The sequence below is a fragment of the Hakea prostrata genome, chromosome 8, assembly GCF_041222555.1.
Source record: "Hakea prostrata isolate BN-2017 chromosome 8, UWA_Hpros_2, whole genome shotgun sequence".
NCBI lineage: Eukaryota > Viridiplantae > Streptophyta > Magnoliopsida > Proteales > Proteaceae > Hakea > Hakea prostrata.
In genome coordinates, this window is record NC_142607.1 from 937,500 (window position 1) to 960,696 (window position 23,197).

The following is a 23,197-nucleotide window of genomic DNA, read 5'->3' on the forward strand; positions in this document are numbered from 1 at the left end:
AAACGAATGGTCCAAAAGCACCATTGTTGACATGAACACTGGCAACAACAGAAGAATACTGGAGAACCACTGCCAGAAGAAAATCTGAGCTTAGGAGGCAGGTATTGGTGACTATGACGGAGATTGTGAAGTAGACAGAGAGGTCCTCCATCGGAGATCTCAACCTGATGACATATTAGCACATGGAGCTGGGAGGGAGCAGAAGTGGGAAGTTGCTTTTTGGATGAAGGAACAAGATGGGTAAAAGGGGTATAACTTCCCCCACCTCTATAAATAAGAGAGGGCATTTTGGGGTTTCAACTAAAAAAAGCGTCTTGAGGGAGGGTATCTTAGGACTTTCAAAAGAAATATTGATGGATTTCAAGCACTTAACCTGCAAAATTAACTAGTCGGCTATTCAAATTAAAAGATTAGAGGATGGAGTTTACCAAAGAATTAAAATAGGGTGGATGAAGTGGAGAAGCATCAAGGTCTTGGTAATCGACGTATTCTTTTAAAGGTCAACAGAAATTTCTAATAAAACTGTCATACGACTAGCAATGATGTATGGCGCAGAGTGTTGAGCTATTAAGAAACATCATAGATAAACTTAATGTAGCAAAAATGAGCATGCCATTATGGATGAGTGAAAAAATAAATAAATAAATAAAAATTAAAAAAAAATACAAATGATCATATTAGAGTTGGTCCGGAAGTAATTCTAATAAATGATAAGCCATGAGAAGGTCAATTGAGGTGACATTGTCACATTTGATGAAGGACTTTAAAAGTCTCTGTACAGAGAAGTGATTTAATCCAAATCGAAGGAAGTAGAAGAGCTATGCGTAGAAATAAGATAACCTCAGGGGTGGTGACAAAGGATATGCATAGTAGGCCTTGTATCTAATATTATCCTAAAATAGAGCTCATGGAAGGCAAGATCCATGCAGCGAGTGTTTCTTGCCAATCTGAAGCCCGGGTGAAGAATGAGGCCTGGTGCGTCTGATCGGTAGTTGGCACTCAAAAAAGTCCAAGCAAACCCGTTATATATGAATTCTACAACATAACATGATAAATGCTATGCTAGAGCATTTCCCAACAAAGTATGTGTCACGCTACCTTATGGCCTAGGTGTAGTGATTAGTAGGCAAGGTTTAGTTAGGGTATCCTCATTAGCGATGTTTCGCGTCAACGCCCGAATGTAGTGATAAGTAGGCTCCTATGTTTTGGAGGACTACAGATAAAGAAGTTAATCCAAAAATGTAGGATCATAATGGAATCTTGGAATATGAGATCTTTTAACAGATAAAGGCTTAGAATTAATAGATGTTATAAGGAAAAGAACAATTTATATAGCTTACACCCAAGAGACTAGATGAATGGTAAAAAAAACCTAAGCCGTTAGATGACTTTAAATTTTGGTATACTAGGTATAAAAGCGATAAAAGTGGAGCAGACATAATAGTGTATAAAGATCTAAAGAATGATGTGGTGGATCATAAAAAAATTAGGCAATAAGATTATTGTTATCAAGCTTATACTGGAGAAAGAGGTCGTAAATATAATTAGCTCATATGCACCTCAAGTGGAAACTAGATGAAAGACTAAAGTTACAATTTTCAAGCTTATACTGGAGATAGAGATCATAAAAATAATCAGCACATATGCACCTTAAGTAGGATTGGGGGAATTTGAGGGGACACTAGTACTTTATGGAATGAGGACGCTACATTCGTTGGGGAGGTGGCTGAAGATGTTACTAGTGAATCAAAAGAAAAGCACCATTCCTATAGAGGGACTTGGTGCTAGGATGGTGAGATTCAAGCAGCCATTAAAAATAAAAAAGCCAGTTTTAAGACATGGCAAAGGACAAAAGATGTAGACGATCTACAAGGGTAAGTTGGCTATAAATGAAGTTAAGAAAATTGAAGGAAAACCAAGGAGAAGTATGAAGATTTATAAGATAAGCTACGCACAAAATAAGGGGAAATTTTATTTATAAGACAACTCAAATAAGGGATAGGAAGACTAGAGGTCTAGACCATAAGATTGTCAAGAGTGAGGACGGTAAAGTACGAGTACGTGACAAGGACACCAACAAGAGATGGAAAGTTTATTTCTTTAGCCTACTAAAAGGAAATACTTAAGGTATCTATGACTTGGATGATTACACCATTCGTCACGGCACCAATTGTTGAACATATATATAGAGAATTACAATGTCTGAACTAAAAGAAACTCTAAAGAGGATGAAATTAGGTAAGGCACAAGGTCCTGATGAAATCCCAAACAGAAGTATAGAAGAGCATAGGAACCCATGGTTTAGCTTGGCTAACTAAGTTGTTTAATAAGAATTTGAGCATAGGAAAAATGTTTGATGAATGGAGAAGCATTATGATCCCAATTTACAAAAATAAAGGAGATATTCAAAACAACAATAATTATAGAGGCATAAAATTGATAAGTCATACTACGAAGTTATAAGGAGAGCAATTAAAACTCGTTTGATACAAGAAATCACTATTAATAATGCCAAGAAGATCCAACAAAAGCTATTTAACTTATTATAAGATTTAACCAAAGACATTCAAGATAAGGTTCCTTGGTGAATGCTTTTTGTTGAAGATAACGTGATGTAGAATCGACAACATATACAAGGAAGAGAAAAGCCCAATGGTCAAGCCCATCAAAGCCTAAAGATATGATCCAAAACAACACATGGCTTTCATGGACTAGGATTGTTTTAGTAGGTTAAAGTTGGCCCACATATTTTGATCTCATTGGTCTAGACCTAAGCCCAAGTCTAGTTCTTGAAAAGTCAATAAAAGAACTCATTGTCAAAGGAGTTTTCCTTTGTCAAGAGTTAGGTAGTAGTTGAGTTATTAATAGGTAGATGGTGTTAGCTAATAGTTGGATGTTACCATTAATGTTTATGTCTCTTTAGAATGCTATATAAAAAGACCTATGTAAGAGGTGAGGACACAACTCATCAATTGAAATCAATTTGCTTTCTTAGCATTCCTTCTCAATGGAGAATCCTCGTGTTTGATCAAGGTAGGTTGGTGTTCTCCAATCGATCCACCTTGCGGTGTGAAGCCCAGGTGTTACATTGTTATTCTCAATTCCTTCATATTGTCCTTTCAATTTCTTCATCATAGTTCTGCCCTCTGTTTTTCAGCCCGTATTGTTATGCTATTATCCTTATAATACCACTCTAGTTTCAGCCCCCTTTCACAACATCTGAATTATGTTTCATCTTAAGTTTATCAAATCTGAAATTGATTCCCTGTGAAATGTCCTATTTGGCTACTGTTTTGATCAATCAAATACAGTACTACATTATAACATTTTGGTAGATGAGACACAAGTTGGGATTAAATACTAAGTTAGAATCATGGGAGCAACTTTAGAATCAAAAGGCTTTAAACTAAAATAGAATGAAGACAAAATATCTAATGTATAACTGTGGTTGTGATCGGATAGATAATAGGGGTGGTGGAACTTAAAGAGAGAAGAAGATTCCACAAAGTGATTATTTTAGGTACCTTGGCTCAATCAAAAATAAAATATAAAAAATATAAAAAGATGATATATATATATATATATATATATATATATATATATAGAAGTTGATGTTTTCTAAAGGATTAAAATAGGGTGGATGAAGTGGAGAGGTGTGTCCAGGGTCTCATGTGATCGACGTACTCAAAGGAAAATTCTATAGGTTCGCCGCAGAACCAGCTATGATATAAAGTGCATAGTGTTGGGCTATTAAGAAATATCAAATTAATAAACTTAGTGTAGCAAAAATGAGAATGCTAAGATTTATAAGCGGCAAAACTAGGAAGGATAAAGTAATGAATGATCATAATAGAGCTAGTATGGGAGTAGCCCCAATAAATGATAAGCTACAAGAAAGTCAATTATGGTTGCATGACCACGTTCAACGAATGCACTTAAATGCCTCAATACGAAGAAGTGATCTAATCCAAATTAAAAGAATTAGAAGAACTAGGAACAGACCTAAGATAACCTTAAGAGAAGTGAGATAAGCTATGCATAGCTTAGGCCTTGTATCTAGTATGGCCTCCAATAAAGCTGATTGGAAGGCAAGAATCCATATAGCCAACCTCATCTAGTTAGGACAAGGCTTGTTGTTGTTGTTATTGTAAAATCATGTATTCAGGTGTACATTCACACAAATAAAAGGCCAAAGTGTCATGCTTAAGATATTTCATTAAACAAGGATCAATCAATCAAAAGCCAAAAGAGACAGAAAACTAAAAGTTGTCAATCAATGTTCCCATTAAACTTCCAACCATTGCCTAAGGGCCTGTTTGGTTACATGAGTCTGGAGATTTCAAATATCTAGAGATTTCAAATCTATGGAGTCATAATTTATAAAATTAAATTTTTTGTTGTGGAATGAAATCTATGGATTCATCCTAAAAGACTATTTGATCGACGTGATTTTTGTGAATGTGCAAATGTATAGTTTTTTTTAAATCTCTGGATTTCACCCCTTACCCATAAATCTACAGATTCACGTTTTTAGTGTAAAAAGGTGAATCTCTAGATTTCATGAATCTAGAGATTTTTACAACCAAACGGGTATAATTCTCAGATTCATGAATCCAAAGATTTGAAATCTCTAGATTCATGTAACCAAACGGGCCCTAAACCTGTATGTCTTCAAATAATTCACAATAGCTGATCATGAACTGGACATGTCAATCTGGAAATAGTAGACTACCATTAGGCATGTAGTTTCGTGTTGGAATTCTGTGTGTTTTCAGCAAACCAAAAGAAATCTGAAATCACATTACCTAGATGAAAAATTAGGTATAAGTTATATAACAACAGAATTTTGAAACTGGTTGCATGCAAGCTTTGCAAAAGATTGGGAGCCCAAAAAACAACTCAACCTTATCCCAAGATTTCCAAATAAAATGGGGTTGGCTACATGGATCCTAGTGAAGACAAAACTAATAAATTTAAAAGAGAAGGGAACAAAACAACAGCAAATTTCACATTGTTTCATTTCCAAACACAAAAAGAGAAGGATAATGAATTACTGACTTCCAACAGGTCAGCAATAAGAAGCGAAGAGATAAGAGGAAGACATAAATACTACCACGAGTAAGAGTAATTGTGTAGGGTAATTAATTACACGAAAGAAAAAATGAATTAGAACCAAAATATCAGAACCAGATAACTGACCTCATTCACAATTCCATCACCTCCAACGCATATGATTCCTGTGGAATCTCACCAACCAAGTCTAAATATGTAAGCATAAAGCACCAAAAAGTATAATATGAATTTAATTAGAGGCATGCATAAGTATTACCGTCAGGGCAGGTACTGAAATCAACAGTTGAGGCAAGATGTCTAGCATGACCGGCATATGTTGTTTTTATCACCTCCATCTTGAATCCTGCAAGCTGTCACCAGTTTGCACCCCTAAATTACATTTTAAAAATTGTTTGAAAGATTCCGTGTTTGAAAGATTCCGTGTGCAACTGAATTTTGTCCCAATAAAAATTACTTGACAATCGCATATTGCATAGATCTTCATACCACCACCATTGTTTAAACTTATGGACAGTTCCTAAATATTGAGTCAAAGAATGATGCCAGTGGCATTGTTCTGCAGGGATTGATTAAACCTCAGTACAATAAGAAATTAAAAAGAAAATACAAAAACAGGTACAGGAATCTAAATCATACATCTCATTAATGAAATATAATTAGATTCAATAAAAGGTAGGTACAACCAATTTTTTAAGCCCGCAGACTTACACAGATAAGATTCAACAAGAGTTCTTGATAGAATCAAGGTTACCGTGGTGCACTGAGTAGGGGCAAAAAAAAAATCTGTTTAGGGCTATACTTGCTGACCACTCCCTAGGCAGTGTAAGCTGAAGCTGTCAGGTAAGATGAGTCTGGCAGCTTTATCAAGGAGTTGATTTCTCTCTCTTCTTTTTTTTTTTTTTTTTTGGTTTGGTTTGGGGGGGGGGCCACAGAAGGCGTTCATTAAGCAGAAACGTGGATATGAACTTTCAAGCAAACCAACATCGGCGCTGGTGGCATTATCAGATTATAATGGCACAGTAAGTGGTGTACTCTGATCCAGTAGGAGAAGGATGCGCAACAGGATCAGAGTTGATGGCTTTTAATTTAAGGACGTTCTCATGTCATTTTAAGCTAGTTTTATAGGTGGATGAGGAAACCATAAAATGTGCCTTGGAACTCTGCTAGTGGTACCAAAACCATAAAAGGTTTAGCTTCCCAATTTGACTTCATGTTCCAATGGAATCCAAGAAGCACTAATGAGGTGGCTGATTCTTTGGCAGACCAGAGGGTTTTTTGTCCTTGACTGAGTCCTCTGGAAGTACCATTCCCTTATGACTGGATCCTTTCATATTTATCGGGTGTGGTCCTTTGTGTGTCTTCTTGATTATCACATGATGCTGTAGCCTAATTCATTTTTATCAGTAGAAATTGATTGGTCGTCTGAAGAGAAGTGACTGAGAAATTCACACAAAAAAGGTGTAACCAAGGAAAATTTAAACAGGAAAATAAAATTCTGCTGTAAGATTTCTTTCTACTTCAATTCTTCCAACAAATTTGTGATTTATGAGAAAAATATAATTTTTTCTATTTCACAACCAAGAGTGGCTTATTACACAAAAAAAAAACCCATGCAATCAAAGGCCCAACGTGTATGTAACATTGTAACTAACCCTAGACCAATTCCCAAGCAAAGAAGCCCAACAAAATTTCAGTGCCCTAAATACAGTGTATAAATCTAAGGCTCCTCAAATAGGTGTTTTTTCCCATTGAAATGGACCATATTTCCATGTCCTTTTAAACATTTGGTTTCAGAGAGAAGGCGTAATCGAATGTGGAGGGTCCTTGGATTTTCTTTTAATTTCCTCCCTTTATTCTTCTTCAGTTTTTTTTATATCAATCAACCTATCGCTTAATCAGCCAACCTCATGATTATCAAAGACCAATTTTCCGTTGAACCTCACCCAATGACTGATTTTTGACATCCAAGCAACCTACTGCAACCCTACTAGAGCCAAACAGAAAACAAAACATATCTGTTTCTCCATAGAATTCCAGCCCAACAAGCCAAACCCATAAACGAGATTTTAGAACTCATTCCACTACTGTGACTTCAAACTTTGCTTTAAAGAGAACCTAAGTCTCTCCTAATTCACTTAAATTCCTTCATTTATTAGTCCAATTCCATTATTCTTTTTTACTCTCTGTGATATATTCATAACCTAGGCCATGTCCGACTCATTTGTCAAAGTTGGATTAGGAATAGGATGCATTTGATTTACCAATTGAAGTGTTAATCTCAGTCTTACTTAGAAAAACACTCGAGTCATAGGACAATTAGTTGGGTGGTAGTTTGGGTCTGTCCCTGAAATGCTTTCTAAAAGTTATTCTATTTTTAATTCCTAATAATATTATTGTATGGTCAGGATACAGTGAAGAGAACAGCTCTCTCCGCCATGACTAAGGTCAAACAGTGGTGTTTCTCCTTTTTGTTTTGCTTTTTACATATTTACACTTAACAGTACTACAGATCTTGATTTGATCAATTACAACTGATCAATTACAGGAAATATGAACACAACTTAAACTATCAAAAAGTTTCTAAACCTGTTTTCAGTCAACTAATTCTCTGTCAACTCAGCTTATTTACAAGCATACCCTTTAAAGACATCCACTCCATCAACCTTTATAGTACTAGTCATTATTAAGACAAACATTCATAGTTCTATTAAGTTGCAGCCCATTCCAGTTGCACTGCACATCATCACATCATACTACTATTGTAAAAGCATGAGCTCAAAGAACATGACTACATTTTTATTACCTAAAATACCCTCAAATATTGTTACTAATTTCCTTATTTACCTTTTGACTCTTATGCTTCTCAGTAAATTTTAATATACTTCTTTACCCTTCATATTACTCTCTATTTGTTCTCCTAGTTGTACACTTGTACCTAGATAAATGCTTATTACAGTAATACACTAATAAAATAGTTATATATTAAATTTGTCGGTTCAATAATCAAGGTACACCTAATGGGTAACATAAATTGTTTCTTTCATACAAAATAAATAAATTATTTCAATTAAAAAGATGGAACTTGTTCAAGTTTGATTTGGATACTATGCAATGTAAAAGTGAATTATATAAATACTTTTTAAGTAGTTTATATTTAAATAAACATCAATAATGTGCATTTGCACGTGCAACCTTACTAGTCAACCTTACTTGATAGAAGTTTCATTTAAATTCATTTTGGTTCTGCTTTCTAAACTTCCTACTAAAGAAATCCACCCAAACAAAACGGTGAAGATGTCATCTTTCTAGGGTTTTTTTTTTTTTTTTTTTTTTTACTTCACTAAACCTGAACTCACATTCAAATAAAAATTATGGCCAGGCAATTCTCTTTCATCCACCAACACCCATGAGAATGCTTAGGCAATATGCATGCGATTACTACTGAAGCTTTCACTATTATTTTCCATCCAAGTAGAGACCCAAAGGTCTTCTGTTTGAGAATTCCACATAAATGTCATAAAACTCCTGTTTACAGTTGTCAATTGTCAGAACATAGATGAGATTTAGTGTTTGCTGTATAAATGTTTGTAGGGCATTTTCTGAAACATTATTAGAGATAAAAGTACAGCCTTTTAAAAATGAAATCAAGGAAATAAAGTTCCAAGATGATGACGAAGGGCAGATTAGGTGCTGATATTTTGCTACCAAAGATATGTTAAGCATTTTCAAACATTTCGATTAAGTTTCACCCAACTTCACCAATCTAAACCCTCAGTAAAACCAAAAAAATTCCCGAATTAGGTTCAAAATTCAAAACCATAGTCTTGAAGTGCAGAATACCACAGTAACATCAACTTTCCTGCAGTAACAGGAAATCATTACAAAGTTGTGTATACATAGAACATTTGTATGTAAATCCGGGAAAGCAGCCATACAGGAATATATGCTAGCATGAGAAATAGAACATGAATAAATAAGTCACAGCAAATACTACAAACCTTAAATACTGGTTCAACTTTGCCATGGAAAACTTTACTCGAACGACCACGTCCAGAACGTGGATTTAGAATTACTAGCACTTTTGGAGGACTTTTACATTTGATATTTGGTTCAGGGGGAAAATCACTTGCAATCATGTTTGAGGCCTGCTTCTTGGAAGAAACTAAGGGATGTGGTAAACAATTCACAAAGCACTGCTGATCCACAAACGAACTAACCCACTGAAAAGCTTCCTCTGAACTACTAGCTAGGAAACGGAAGTCCTTCCGACTTCTCTGGGGCTTCATAAAACATGAAATTCCACATGATCTCTTTCTGATTGGGTATGCATGCACAGTAAAATATCTGAGACCTACACTGTAGGTTACCTGCCAGGTCAGTCACAATTTCAAGGCTCAGCCAAATTATTGCAAGAACATATTTCTTCAGAAAGAAAGTGTAACCAGCCTGTCCAAAGACTTACAGAAATCACATCCTCCACACGCAACATATTTGATCCCCAAACCAATGCCTTGCTTGTAAGTTTGGAATCAACAAGATCCTTATCAGTAATCTCTGTGGATGTTTGCACATCAGCACTTGAGTTGGTCCTCTTCTTGTCTAAAACTAGCTTCCCAGAAAACAAGATATGTCCCAGTAAGTCAGACTTCTCGTCACCTATATCAATCCTGTGCCCTTGCGTCTTCATTTTTTCTGGATCACCATTGACAGCATTGGCCTCACATCGCCTCGAAGTCTTAATCTTACTCCGTTTTTCTGGGAAGATGGTTGGGGAGGCCTGCTGCCCTGTTGCTAATTGAGAACACCTACTTCCCAGACGACGAAGAGACCGTTGCGGGGACACTCTCAAAGTACTAATATTCTGGCTAAGGTTCCCGTTCTTTGGCATCTCTGTTCCCAACAGGAACCTCAACAGCAATAAACCATAAAGGGTGAAAAGAAGGACCTCATGCAAGATGTAGAGACGATATCTCTAACAACAGCACAAAACCCTGCAAAATAGTGCAGCCTGCATGGTACAATCATTACGTGGCAGAAGACTCAGGGCAGAGTGAAGATTTCACACATGGAAATGGAGAACAGGAAAGATGACACAGCCTTCAAAGAAATATGAAATCCCCAGCATGAATGTTTACAGAAAAAGTGATCTCCAAAAGAATGGATAAGGTAGCTCATTGCAAGTATAACAATTACCAGATGGATACAAAGTTTTATTGCCCTAATTACCATTTAATGCCCTAACTACCACAAGTAATGAATCACAGAGGGGAAGCAAATGGAGAAAAATAAAGGTAACATCCTTCAAACGAATCTCAAATCCACAACAGGAATGTTTACAGAAAAATGATCTCTATGAGAATGGATAAGGTATTCCAAGTATAATTACCAGCACTACAAAGTTTTATTGCCAAAAAAAAAAAATTACCACAAGTAGAGTAAAGACTCAAGCAAGGTTCCAAGCATTCCTGCATGCGCTAAAGATTTCCTCATCAGTTCAGGTTCTCGAAATAGGGGAAAGGCTGTGAAGTAATCCAGGCAGATTACTGACCAGATACTATGTGTGGCACCCAAGCCCAAGAGAATCAAACCCACATCAACAGTGGACAATACGGGTGTGGATACTGTCGGACCGGATAATGAGACCCTTGAAGACCAGGGAGGAGACCTCCACCATGTAGCGGTGATTGAGTCAGAAAGGAGGTGCAAGGGAGTACTAGGCTTGGGAAATGGATTGCAGATTTCCAGGCCATAAACATCACCAAAGCTCACACTCAGGTAACTCGACGAATTCATTAACAGTTACCGCTCTGCACTACAGCCGGGTCCCGGACTAATTTAGGATATGATAGAGTGGGAGTTAAACCACAAGCTCTTTACAAAAAATGTAGCCCTTCAAGTCCTGGAGACAACGCAAAAAGAATCAAGTTATTTGGACATGTAACGAGAGAGCTACACCTGAAACAATAACCACTGTTCCATCAACCACCACCCCTACTCGAGGGGGTAAGTTGAGTATGGGGCGAAATCACGAAACCTAGAATACCCTAATTACCCTTAAGAGACTATTCTAACACCCTACTCAAAGCTTACTTACTAATTAGAAACACCTTGCGAGGGAGAAGTGGAAGAAGAAGAGACAAGGAGGCTAAGAGAGTGGCGAAAGGCTGGAAGGTTATCAAGAACTACTGGAATTCAACAAACATAATTGGATTCACAGTCATCACGTCCCTCTATACTTCTATCCCAATTTTGGATGGTTTAGTAAAACCTACCCAATGGACCAATGTCTAGAACACAAAAAGGGGGGAAACCTATGCAATCTATATGGAATGAGAGTGGATGAGTGATTACCCCACTAAAATGAACCTAAAGAAGTCAAGGCTCCATAGGGACCATAATCTAGAACCCCATTCCTCAAGTTTGCAAACTAATGCATAAGCATGGTGGATTCAATGTACAAGACTACCACCCCACACTCAATTTTTTTGTGCTATGCAGGTTTAAAAGTGGGGATAAGACCATTGAGCTTGAAAAAGGCCTCAAATGAACCCTAGGAAGGAAAGCCCCAATCAACCAAGCCAAATCTGGGCTGTGGCACCGCCAGTCGACCAGGGGGTGCAAAGGATGAGTAAATGGGGGCTAGGTTAAGGGAAGGGTTCCAACATGCACACTAACAACTATTCAACATGTTTAGGGACTGGAACCTCAAATTAGGGGAACTTCAGGAAGGATCACACATTGAACCAAGAAATTGAACTCCAACATCAAGGTGAGAGGATGTGCGCTAGGATCCTAGGATATTTGCTGAATCTATTTCATGTTTTTAAATTTTGATTTAGATCATTTTTTCCAGTATAATTGCATTTCTACTGTGATTACATGCTTAATTGCTTATATGCAGTATTATGAACAGAATGACTCGAGAATGTGAGATAGACAAGGTATTAGTGAGAAAATTGCATTCATGTTCTTGAATTCAGCTATTGATTATAATTCTTAGTGTGAAAGAGTCATTTTGCGTACGGGTTGATTGTGAGCATGTGAAATATGATATGAAGGAGAGGGTTATGAATGTACTTATGAGGATGAACACATATATGCATTTGAGAATGTCCATTTAACATTATTTTACATGATATATGCATGACATCATACTAGTATGCATAGCTAGGATAGTATAAATGTATAACATGCTACAACTGGACCAACAAAGGTAATGGAGTTTGGTAACCCGTGGCCATAGAAAATAATTCGAGGGAAACTCAAGTTTCGACCAAGTGAAAATGGGAAACTTAAGTGGAAATTTGGGAAATTTCAAAGAAACTTGGGACTTTTTCGTGCAAGTTTCAACATCAAGTTTTCACAGGTTTTAGGGAGTACTTTGGGGTAGGACTCTGCATTTACGCTAATTAGAGTATACATAACACATTGGCACATGCATTTTGCTAAAAAAATCAATGTAGATATGTCATTCAATGTACATAACATCTATGTGGAATTGTCCGAGGAGTACACTATAAACTTAACTACTTAACTACATAACATTCAATAAATAACTTCTAAGTTCAAAACATCAACTGCAAAGTAATTGACAATAAAAGGAAAGTACAACTCAGTGCCAAGAGGAATGTCTCGTGGATCCATCCCGTGAAGCGAGTAGTGTTGTGCTTGTAACATCCTCTTCTTTAACCAACGAACATAGACATCACATGACATATTATGCCTATGGTTGTCGAGGTAATCGACAACTGCAGCTCTATAAGTCTACTCATCAACATGCCTAAGACAACCAGTGTGAGGGAATACACAATTTGGATAGGCAAGTCCTAATGGAGGGGGTATTGGTTGTGGCAATTGGGGAACCATAAAAGAAAGAAAAAAAGAAAGGAAAATTTAGGGAAACCATGGAACTTGCATGAAAAAGTCCCAGGTTTCCACGAAACTTCCTAGGTTTCCCCAAAATTTCCCAAGTTCTCCTCTAATTTTTTCTCCTGAACCGGCTAGTCCATCTGGGTCGAACCAAGTTTCGACCCAATTGGGGAAATTTCTCAGTTTTGCATGGTTTCGTCGAAATTTTCCAGGTCTCGACCGATTCAAAACCTGGAACCTTTTTTCGCTCCCCCATGGTTTCGTTTTGAGGTTCTCAAAGTGCAAATTTTCGATCAGAAATTCGATGGTTTCGATCAAATTTTGTAGGATGCCTATGGCACAGATTTTATTTATATTTTTGTATTGTGCTCGAGGTGTGAGGTGCTAAAAGAGTTGGAGTGAGAAAATGAAGTGAGGTGTGAAGATGAGAAAAGCGTCACTTGCGAATTTCCCAAAGCAATGGCCGAATCCATGAGGGGGTAGCGGTAACGGCAACCTGAGGTAGGGTCATTATGGGTGCTAACTTAAAGCAACAGCCAAATACATGAGCAAGGTCGTCAAAGCGATGGAGGACTTCCTAGGCACTAAAGCGACAAAGCGCCAATGAAGCGATGACTAAGCATTCTAGTGTTAATTTTTTTATATTTGACCAAATATCAAAAGTTATATAAAATTCCTAGCATTTAAGTATGAAGCATTTTGCTTACTTAATGAAAAGTTCATTCATATAATTAGTCCATGAGATTGAAAATGTAACGTAGTCATTAACTTCAAATATAACAACATCAAAGTCACAAATCAAACTTCAAAGTTTGACAACCAAATTATCAAAACTAAACAACCCTACTGGGAGACAAAAAGTAACTCAAACATCTGCTGAATAAATAACTTATGCATCATGCATTCACTTCCAGTTGATAACCACGAAGAGTAACATAAAAAAATAAAAAATAAAAAATAAACCAATATCAGAATCTCAAAGAAGAAATGCTATTTCAGAATCACAAAGATGTGATATTAGGTTCATTGTTAGTAACCAAAGATGTGATATACTGATATTGGGTTTAACATAGAAGTATTATTTCAGAATCTCAAAGCAGAAAGGAGAAAGAAAAAAAAGATATTTAAAATATAATTAAAAGGCCAATAAAGCGGTGGATGGGCGACCAAAGCTCCCGCTCGGACACTTAAGCAACACTTTAAGCGACAAAGCGACCACTTTATTGACTTCAAAAAAAAAAAAAAAGCAACAGTTGCTTTGACTGCGCAAGGACCGCCCGAACACTTAAGCGATGCCTTGACAAATATGTACGTGAGGATTAGTGTCCCATGTTTTCTCAGTGTAGCATGAAGAGTAGATGATCAATGCATGGCTAGGAATGTCCCATGTCGAGGCCCTACCTAATCGGGGTAATAGAAAGATGGGTAACCCATAGTGATTGTGAGGGTGGTGTCGTATAGAGGACACATGTCTAGTAGTATGTTTGGTTTCCAAAGGGACGGCCAAATACGTGAGGGCCATATGACAATGACAAGGCACCATTAACCAGATTGTGTTCGTTGTTTCCAACGAGACAACCGAATCTGCAAGGGGCATATGGCAATCGAGTAGGGTTAAAGATAAAGAGCTAGCCTCAAAGCGATGATCGAATCCATGAGGGGTTGGTTGCTAGAAGATACATGATAATATGTGGTAAACCAGCATTCATATTATTAACATGTTAATTCGGTGGCATACAAGACAACATTCATTTTGCATTGACTTGTTGTGTTCCCCTCACGAGTTTAGTGGAACTCATTCCTTCGAAAACCTCTCTTTTAGATGGTGATGCAGGTATAAAGCCCATGGGAGAGCCAATGGCTGGTACAGTGGGGCAAACGTCAGGGGGAAGGAAACAGGAGATTTTGTGGCCTTACATGACACCCTTTGTGTTTGCTACACTTGCACTTATGGACCGTAGAAATATACATATTTCGTAAAGTTACTTATGAGAGAATTTCACTTTGAGACTTATGAACTTTACGTACAAACTTTGTAACTATCTTGTATTAAATATCGGGTCAATACTTTACTTATCATTAGACCTCCTAATCATGTAACAATGACATTATGATTGATTTCCTGTGCTATTAATTTATGTGTTCGAAGCTGTATATTGATTATGGTACCACATTAGTGCTCATAGGTACGAACCGGCCTGGTGTGGGGCAGGTTGTTACAGGCGGCGTACATTTGACCATACCCAGACACTAGAAGTAATTTATCTCAAGTAACTGGAAGTAGTTAAACCAGGTTCAGGTCAATAGTTGTAAAATTACTGAACATGCAGAAATCTGATGACAACCAAGTACAAATTGGTCTCGATTGGGTTTCTGATTTCTCGTGAAACCATGATTTGGAACCATGCATGGGTTTAATTGTAATTGGAATAACTTATAATAAAGTTTGGTAAAAGCTATTACAAGGGATAGTAGTTAAGACACAAGTGTTGAGTTAAATTAGGATACCAGATAGTTATTTAGTGTTATATCTTGAGTCTATCAATTCCCATCAGCAAAAGAGAGTAAATACAAGTTCTTTTACGAGTCTATACAGGAGATTCTACGAGCTATATGCATGTGAACACCCATATTAGTTAAGCATGATATGAGAAGAATATTGAGCTCTTAATAAATTTGTGGCTATTGAGTTGGCATAAGGGATTGGTATTCCCTATTTGATATCCCTCCTTCTTCTAGTACCACTCCATCTTTCTTCTCAAGTAAGATCTTTCCCCCTCTTCTCTTTCTGCTACTATTTCTACTTCTTATTATTACGTATTTCAAGTTGTTCTATGTCACATTTTCTTTTTTAACTCTCTGAGATCTGATATTGGTCTCTGAATTTCTTATTGACTGATACAGTTCCAGAAGCACTAGGACACTTCTGAAACTCCCTATTCTATTGATAGAACTAACTCAGAGTACGCTGGTCTATTTCATCAACAAAATAGATCAGTTTGTCAGAAACATTAGGTTAATTCTAGCTAAAACCAGGATTGGACTTGCCTGATGATGGGGAATGGCATTGAAACAATGAGCATTTGACCTTAATGAAATCCACAATAAATTTCAAAGAAAGCTTAATCAAACGAATAATCTCAAAACAGTATGGAAATTGCAGAAGAACAGGGGAAATGGAAGGGAAAGAAGAACTTGAAGTTGACAAACCTACCCAGATTGGGGACTCCCACCCGATGTATGCCACAGCTAATTGAGGCCTACGCAACCCAGAAAATTCATTAATCAAATCGGTTCTGTCCTAATGAGGCTTTTTGTAGGTACAATAAACGAAAATTCATCTATATCTAATCCAATTGTTCTATTTTCCTTTGAAATCAGCCGACGGTTGATAGACACGGATGTTGGGCCTTTTTTAATATATTTGTGTGGTCATGGGCCTATTCTATGGACCCACGAGTTTAGTGTCTAGTCTAAGTACGAGATAGTTTAATTAATTGCCTTAATAAATGAAAATTTTGCCTAATTTACAAGGGAAAAACAGTATTTTCATATGTTTTATTTCAGTTTTAAGAGTCTATATCAGTCTAGGCTACATAGTTTCTATTTTCCTTAAATTCTATTTTCCTATCAGTTTCTAAGTCCTAATTCCAGTAGGGCTTCTTATGTAAGGCGAAGTAAGCCCCTTCATCTATTAAATTTGAGAACATATTTGAATGAACAAAAATAAGTAAATCGAACACTTTGTCCGTCTTTATTTCAGTTCAATCAATAAGTTTGAAGATTCAAAACCTATGAAGGTTCTAGGTCAAATCAAGCCTACATACCTACAATTGGCTGAAGATTAAAGTTCAGCATTCATTCTCCACCTATGTATTCCATCCTCAAGGCTCCATTTAGGTATTACTGGCAGTCTACATCGAACCCCTTTAGTATCATTTCTTTTATGTATTTTTTTTAATTACGGACTTCTCCAGAAACCCAAATTTCAAGGTCAGATCAACGCTATATAAATTTTAGATATATCCCAAACTTTAGGTACATCATCCCCCAAAACTTAGTGACCTTAGATTCTAGTTTGACCGCATTCTAACCACCCAATTTCAAGATGTAGATAGTTTCTCGAATTTTTGTACTCCCTAGCAAGGTTGTCAAGGTGGCAAGATGACCAAAGCGATTGGGCTTCGCCTAGACGATTAGGCGACAAAGCAACGCCTAGGCGGCAATAAGGCGACCAAAGCGGTTGGGTCAAAAATTTTCAATACAACTACTTTCTATAATAAGCTAAACAAAATATTCAATAGTTACATTCATCCCAAAAAAAAGCATTCAAGAATCATAATTATGAAAAATTATTCAAAAAAAGAACACAAATATAAGTTCATTTCATTAAACCATGGTTGTCAAAGCGTCCACCTAGGCATTTATTGATTCATTGATTCTTGATGTTGACTATGGCTCATGCTTCACATTTTGTTGCCGACGGGCAAAATAGGTCCTATGTCACTTTGGGGCTTGGAGTTCCTTTGAAGTTTGGGCGTCAATTAAGCGGTTCAAAACAAGGCGGTTGAAAAACCGCCTTGCCGCCTAGGCGGACGCTTGGACAACCATGCTCCCTAGAACCCCCAATACAAGATTCTTTATATCTTCTAATTTCACTATTACTTAGATTCCTTCCAAGTTCCAACCCATTTTGGCACCTAAAGGAATTTTCCAATCTCTTGTGGGCTGAGCAAATATCATTGATACACCAAATATCATTTAAGAATGTATTATCTCTAACCAGAAAACCCTAGCCTTAACCTTTTCCTAAAAAATCATCCCTTCAGAGCTATATCAACCCCCCCCCCATATCCCATAACCAAAATTTCAAGAAACCCTTTCTCGGTCCCATATGAGTGGTTCTATTAAAAAAGATCTTAGAAGAAGTGGCCCTGATTAAATTAGGTCTGCAATAGGGTCTTGAATTGTGACAAGCACACTGAGACAGGCAAGTGTTCCCTAAACAGTACTCTCTTGTTGTAAAGGGGTTGGGCATGCATCGGTTTGTTACGTGTCCAAAAGGCATGCGCCTTGGCTCAAAAGGTGTCACCACTTGGGCACCTTGGGAGACCTACACTATCTAGGCAACCACCATTTTGTTCTTTTTTGTTTTTTAATTAGAAATCTAGAGATTCTAAATCCAAAGTTCTTACTAGCTGAAGCTACAGATTCTAATCTAAATGTTAAATTGAATAATGTACTAAACGTGAATCCTTTGTAACTAAATGGAAAACAAAATAGGTAGAAAACAAAAGACAAAATCAAGGAGGTTGAACTAATTAGGGCTTGAACTTCAAGGCCTCCGTGAACCTACAACTCAAAGGCTTTTAGTTTCTGAAGGAACCATGGGAAATTGAAGTGGAAAAAGACAGCCGTCAACTTCAAAAGAACTAGCAGAAGACCCAGTGAAGACCGTGAACCTACAAGCCACAATTCGCTCCCGCCGTGAACCTACAAGCTTCAACCATAATTTCTTGTTTTTAATTATTAATTTTCTTCAGTAATTCGATTTTCTTCCTCTCCTATTGGTTGTATTTTCCCTTTTTTGGTTCACTATTTTCTCTGTTTTGTCTGCAAGCCTCGCTACTCTGTTTCAATTAGTGAAAATAAGTTTCCTTCGAGCACTCTTGTGTGTCTTTACTTTGCTTCTATCAATCAGTTTGAAGATCCAAACCTTCGAAAGGTTCTAAGCAACATCAAGCCTACACACTTGACTGGAGGAAAATCAAAGTTTGACATTCATTCTCCATCCAAGTATTCCATCCTCAAGGCTCCATTCAGGTATGGCTGACAGCCTACATCAATCCCCTTCTATTGTCATATCTTTTATCTAATTTCCCAGAAGTCCAAAAATTTAAGGTCAGACCTACGCTAACCTAACTGTTTGATCTATCCCAAACTTTAGGCACATCATCCCCCAACACAGTGACCTTAGATTCCAATTTAACCCCATTCTAACCACCAAATTTCAAGATATAGATTGTTTCTTGAATTTTCATACTCCTGACAACCCCTTAAACAAAATTCTTCATATATTCTAATTTCGCCATCTAAGTCTAGCCAACTTGGAGGATTATAACTTTATATTATTACCTATATTCCTTCCAAGTTTCAACCATTCTAGAATATACACACCCCTCCCTTTCCGCATCTCAAGAATTTATCAGCTCCCGTGGGATAAGCTAAATGTCCTTGATACCCTAAATATCGTTTAATAAAGTATAATCTTTAACCACAAAAGCCCACCCTAACCTTTTTCCCTCAAAAATCATCCCGTCACAGCCATATCACAAAGAACCCCCATATCAAATTGTTGGAATATCTCTCTTAACAGGGGAATATTTGTCATTCTCTATTAGGTGTTACTTGTATTTTCTGTCTTTTAGAAGGTCACTTATGTCCTTTCTAGTGCTGTATATATAAACCCCATGTTGGGTTTAGGGTTTCATACAAATGTAATCTACATTGGGTGTTCGTTCTCTCTGAGATGTGATTCTTCTTCTTCTCTTCTCTTGCTCTCTGGTTTGAGGCTTGGTGGTTGGTTCCCTCTGTGTTTCAAAGGTGATCTTGTCTTCAGTTGAGCTTCATGCTGCTTGTGGATGCGTCAGTGTTGTGTGTTTCAAGGTGAGATCATTCTATGGTGTTCGGTGTTGTGATGCCATGAGTTCTTGGTTGATCTCTTGAGGGTTCTTTCTCAGAGAAATTGTATATGTTATTTGAGAGTTCCTCTGTACCCAACTTTACATTGATTTAGTTGTGCACATTATCTCGAGTCCTCTGGACTCCTCCTTGGATGTAGGTCATTTGACCAAACCAAATAAATCGCTGCCTCTTGTCTTTGATTTTGTGTTTGATCCGTTGCGCGTATAAGGGGGTTTCTTCCTAACACAAATAACCAAAATTTCAAAAAACCCTTTCCTCGTCCCATATAAGTTGGTTCTATTAAAAAGGATCTGAGGAGAAATGACCCTCATTCAAGCAAGTAGAGACAGACAAGTGTTCCCCTAAATGGTACTACAATTGTCAGGGGCTGAGCGTGTATTGCTTTGTTAGGCATCCAAAAGGCATAGGCCTTGGACACCTACACTGTGTAGGTGACCACCATCTTTTTTTTTTTTAATAAAGTAATCTAGAGGTTCTAAATTGAAAGTTCTTACTGGCTGATGCTAGAGATTCTAATCTAAATGTTATCACTAGATGACGTACTAAATTCTAATTGAAGTGAGACGCATTGAATCAATTACATTATTTTTACCTTTGTATGTTAATAAAAACAAAATTAATTGTTTGAACTAAGTGGAAAACAAAAACAAAAAACAAAGTTGAAGTTGTTGAACTGATTAGGACTTGAACTTCAAGGCTTCCGTGAACCTGCAACTGCAACGTTTTTAGTTTTATAAAGGAGTCGAGAAGAACTGCAGTGGAAACTGCTGTGAACTTCAACAGAACTGGCAGAAGACCCAGAGATAGCCATGCAACTGCTATGAACCTGCAAGCCTCAATGAACCAACAAGCCTCGAACATTTAGTTCGTGAAAAGGTCCCATTGTAAGAGCTAAGTAGCCTTCGTTTTATTCCCTAAACAGACTCAATTTAGGACTCCCAATCCAATTAGGACTTCTCCTATCTAATTATAAATAGCCCCTTAATTCAATGGAAGGCCTACAGTTCAGATTATTAATTAATTCCTTCAGCTTGGGGAGCTTTTTATGAGTGTTTGCTGTTGCAACTTCTTGTTTGGTTTAATATGACCCCAAGATTTCGAAGAGACCCCATGATTCTAAGGTGTGATCAAGACTAGGTACTCACAGTGGCTGAATTGACACCCCTTAAGACTCCATCTCCACGCAAACAAGCACCTAGGCTCCCCACCCAAGTATGGGCAGTGTGCCCCACCGCCCTAGTTCAAATCCCCTTTATGTTTTACACCCACAATCCCCAGTTCAAATCACTTTGTTTCCCTTCATTATCAAGAAACCTTAAATCTCATAAGCCCCCCCCCCCCCCCAAAAAAAAAAAACCAACATCCTCTCATATTACAGCCACAATACCACCATCAAAGCCCCTTCCTTTTATCCCAGTTTCACCCTGTTCTGACCAGCCAAATATTAATTCTTCCAGTGACTTGAAACCCTAACATCAAGAATCTTCAAGCCTTGGCATTTAACCATCCAAATTTGATGAATTATGTTGAGCATCACCTATGTAACAATCTCTAGGTTCAATCCATGTTTCATCCAACTCTGTATCGGTTAGACACCCCTGCTCAACAAATCCCAAAACAAAAAAAATCTCAAGAGAATTACCCCATATCTCCCTAAGTAAACCCCGTATTCCAGAACACCCCTTGAAACCTAACCTAATCTCTTTGAAGCCTAACCTAACCATCTCACTTGAAATCTCCAAGCAATTGTACATAAAGCATCTCCATCATTACCGCCAGCAAAACCATCCCATCATATCTCAAACCTTAGGAGTTAGGACCCTACCCATAAAAGATTGTAATTCACTTCTTGAGACTCCCTGCAAAACAAATCCCCCAATTTACTGTACAACCTATAACTTACTACAGGTCAAAGTACTGAATAAACCTACTACAATGATCTTACTTATTAAATAAAATTATTCAAGACAACTTAGAAACATCAGTTAAAATTTCTCATCCAGACAAGAACAAGAACGGCTCAGAATGATCTCCGTAGATGACTACAAATAGTTACATTTATTTATTAAGCATAAAAATTCAACAAGACATTGACTCAGTTGATTATGATTTACCAAGACTTCAAGAAGTGAACATTCAATTTATTTAAGATAATAAAATCCATGAACAATCAGCTCAGCTGACTCTCTTGTTTCTTACGCATAACTAAACCCAGAAAAAATCATCTTGCTCAGGAACTAAAATCTGTGAGGTGATATTTACTGGTCAACCCTCTAAAAAGATAATAGATTCTGACCACTACAGAGTCCACTATGCAACAAGCTGCAGGGATTTCTCAACGTAGTACACATCCTCGTTAATAATGTAAAAATTCCAACTACGAAAGGAATCCCAAAGTTCCACAAACTTAATACCCGAATCCTATCTTACTTCTCTCAAGTACTTCACATGGTTCTATCTTCTATTTGTATTTCCTTTCTTTGTCATTTAACCAAGTGATATAATCCCTTGTACTGGTAGATTGGTAACATCCATGACAACCTAATCCATATATCAAGACTGATCTTAATCCTCCAACAACTAATACCTGATTGTTTCTCGAAAGAAATAATATTTCTTGCTTGTCGACGACTGAATCAGGTTGTTCCTCTAATAATAGGATCCTTACACATGAACTCTTTCCCCACCTCACCAGAGCTCACCAACCACGACAGAAGGAAAGATATAGTCCATTCGACAAAATTAATAAACAATTCAGTCCTCATGGACGACTAAATAATGTTGATTATCGGAATAGAGAGTTGTACACTACCGTAATAAACTAACGTTTAGATTTTAGAGGGAAGAAAACTATAACGATGATCCGATGATCTAAGTGGCGCACAAATAGAAATGAATTGGGAAAACAAGGGGAATTCGAACTAAATAAACGGCGAACCAATCGAGGAGAAAAGAAAAGAAACCAGTGGAGAGAATGTCTAAACAGATCCAGGAAATAAATCAAAGAAGATGATACACTGTACCTGCAAAAGTGAGTAATTCAATCGACGACTAGATTTTCGATTCCATTGGGAAAAATCGCAAACCAGAGCAGCGACTGGTACTGCGAGAATCTCTCACGCGCTCTCTTTCTGTCTCGCTGTCGAGTCTCCAGGTTAAAAAATGAAGTCTTGCAGACGACGCAAGTCGCAAACCATTTCTTTCGTACCGCAGCTCTTCCCAAAAATTACGGCAAAAAAACAAAAATGTAGACACTGACGGTACCATCATATCGTACATTTATGACTTGGTTACAACCGTCAGATTGGAATTGACCTTTGACCTCATCCGGTGGAGCTTTTTGTAGGGTTGGGAATTATTTGGTAGATTAAAGGCTCTAGAATTTATTTTATTTTTTTGTTCTTCTTTTTTGAGTCAAAACCAAGGAACGATATTTCGGTTGAATTCGGTGGTTCGCTCATGGGCGAACAAGACGAATTGGCGAATTTCGCCGAAAATTTCGGCGAAATTTGGTGAAAGTCTCGATGGGGAAAATGCATTAAATACAAAA

At 37.3% G+C, this 23,197-nt stretch overlaps 1 protein-coding gene across 2 annotated transcripts in view; it reads right to left on the reverse strand.

Annotated features, from left to right (window-relative positions):
* LCBK1 (long-chain base (LCB) kinase 1) overlaps positions 1-22,871 on the reverse strand; it is a 58,963-nt gene extending 36,092 nt beyond the window's left edge. The window contains exons 1-5 of one of the 2 annotated variants that reach the window (XM_089167506.1): positions 22,671-22,871; positions 9,536-10,064; positions 9,072-9,440; positions 5,330-5,423; positions 5,200-5,237 (exon numbers count right to left, since the gene is read on the reverse strand). In XM_089167506.1, the coding sequence (XP_089023632.1) occupies positions 5,200-5,237; positions 5,330-5,423; positions 9,072-9,440; positions 9,536-9,961 (927 nt within the window). In that variant the 5' untranslated portion in view covers positions 9,962-10,064; positions 22,671-22,871. Of the gene's footprint in view, positions 1-5,199; positions 5,238-5,329; positions 5,424-9,071; positions 9,441-9,535; positions 10,082-22,670 lie in introns of both variants that reach the window. The other variant, XM_089167505.1, reaches the window with a different exon arrangement.
* Between the last annotated feature and the right edge of the window lie 326 nt (positions 22,872-23,197).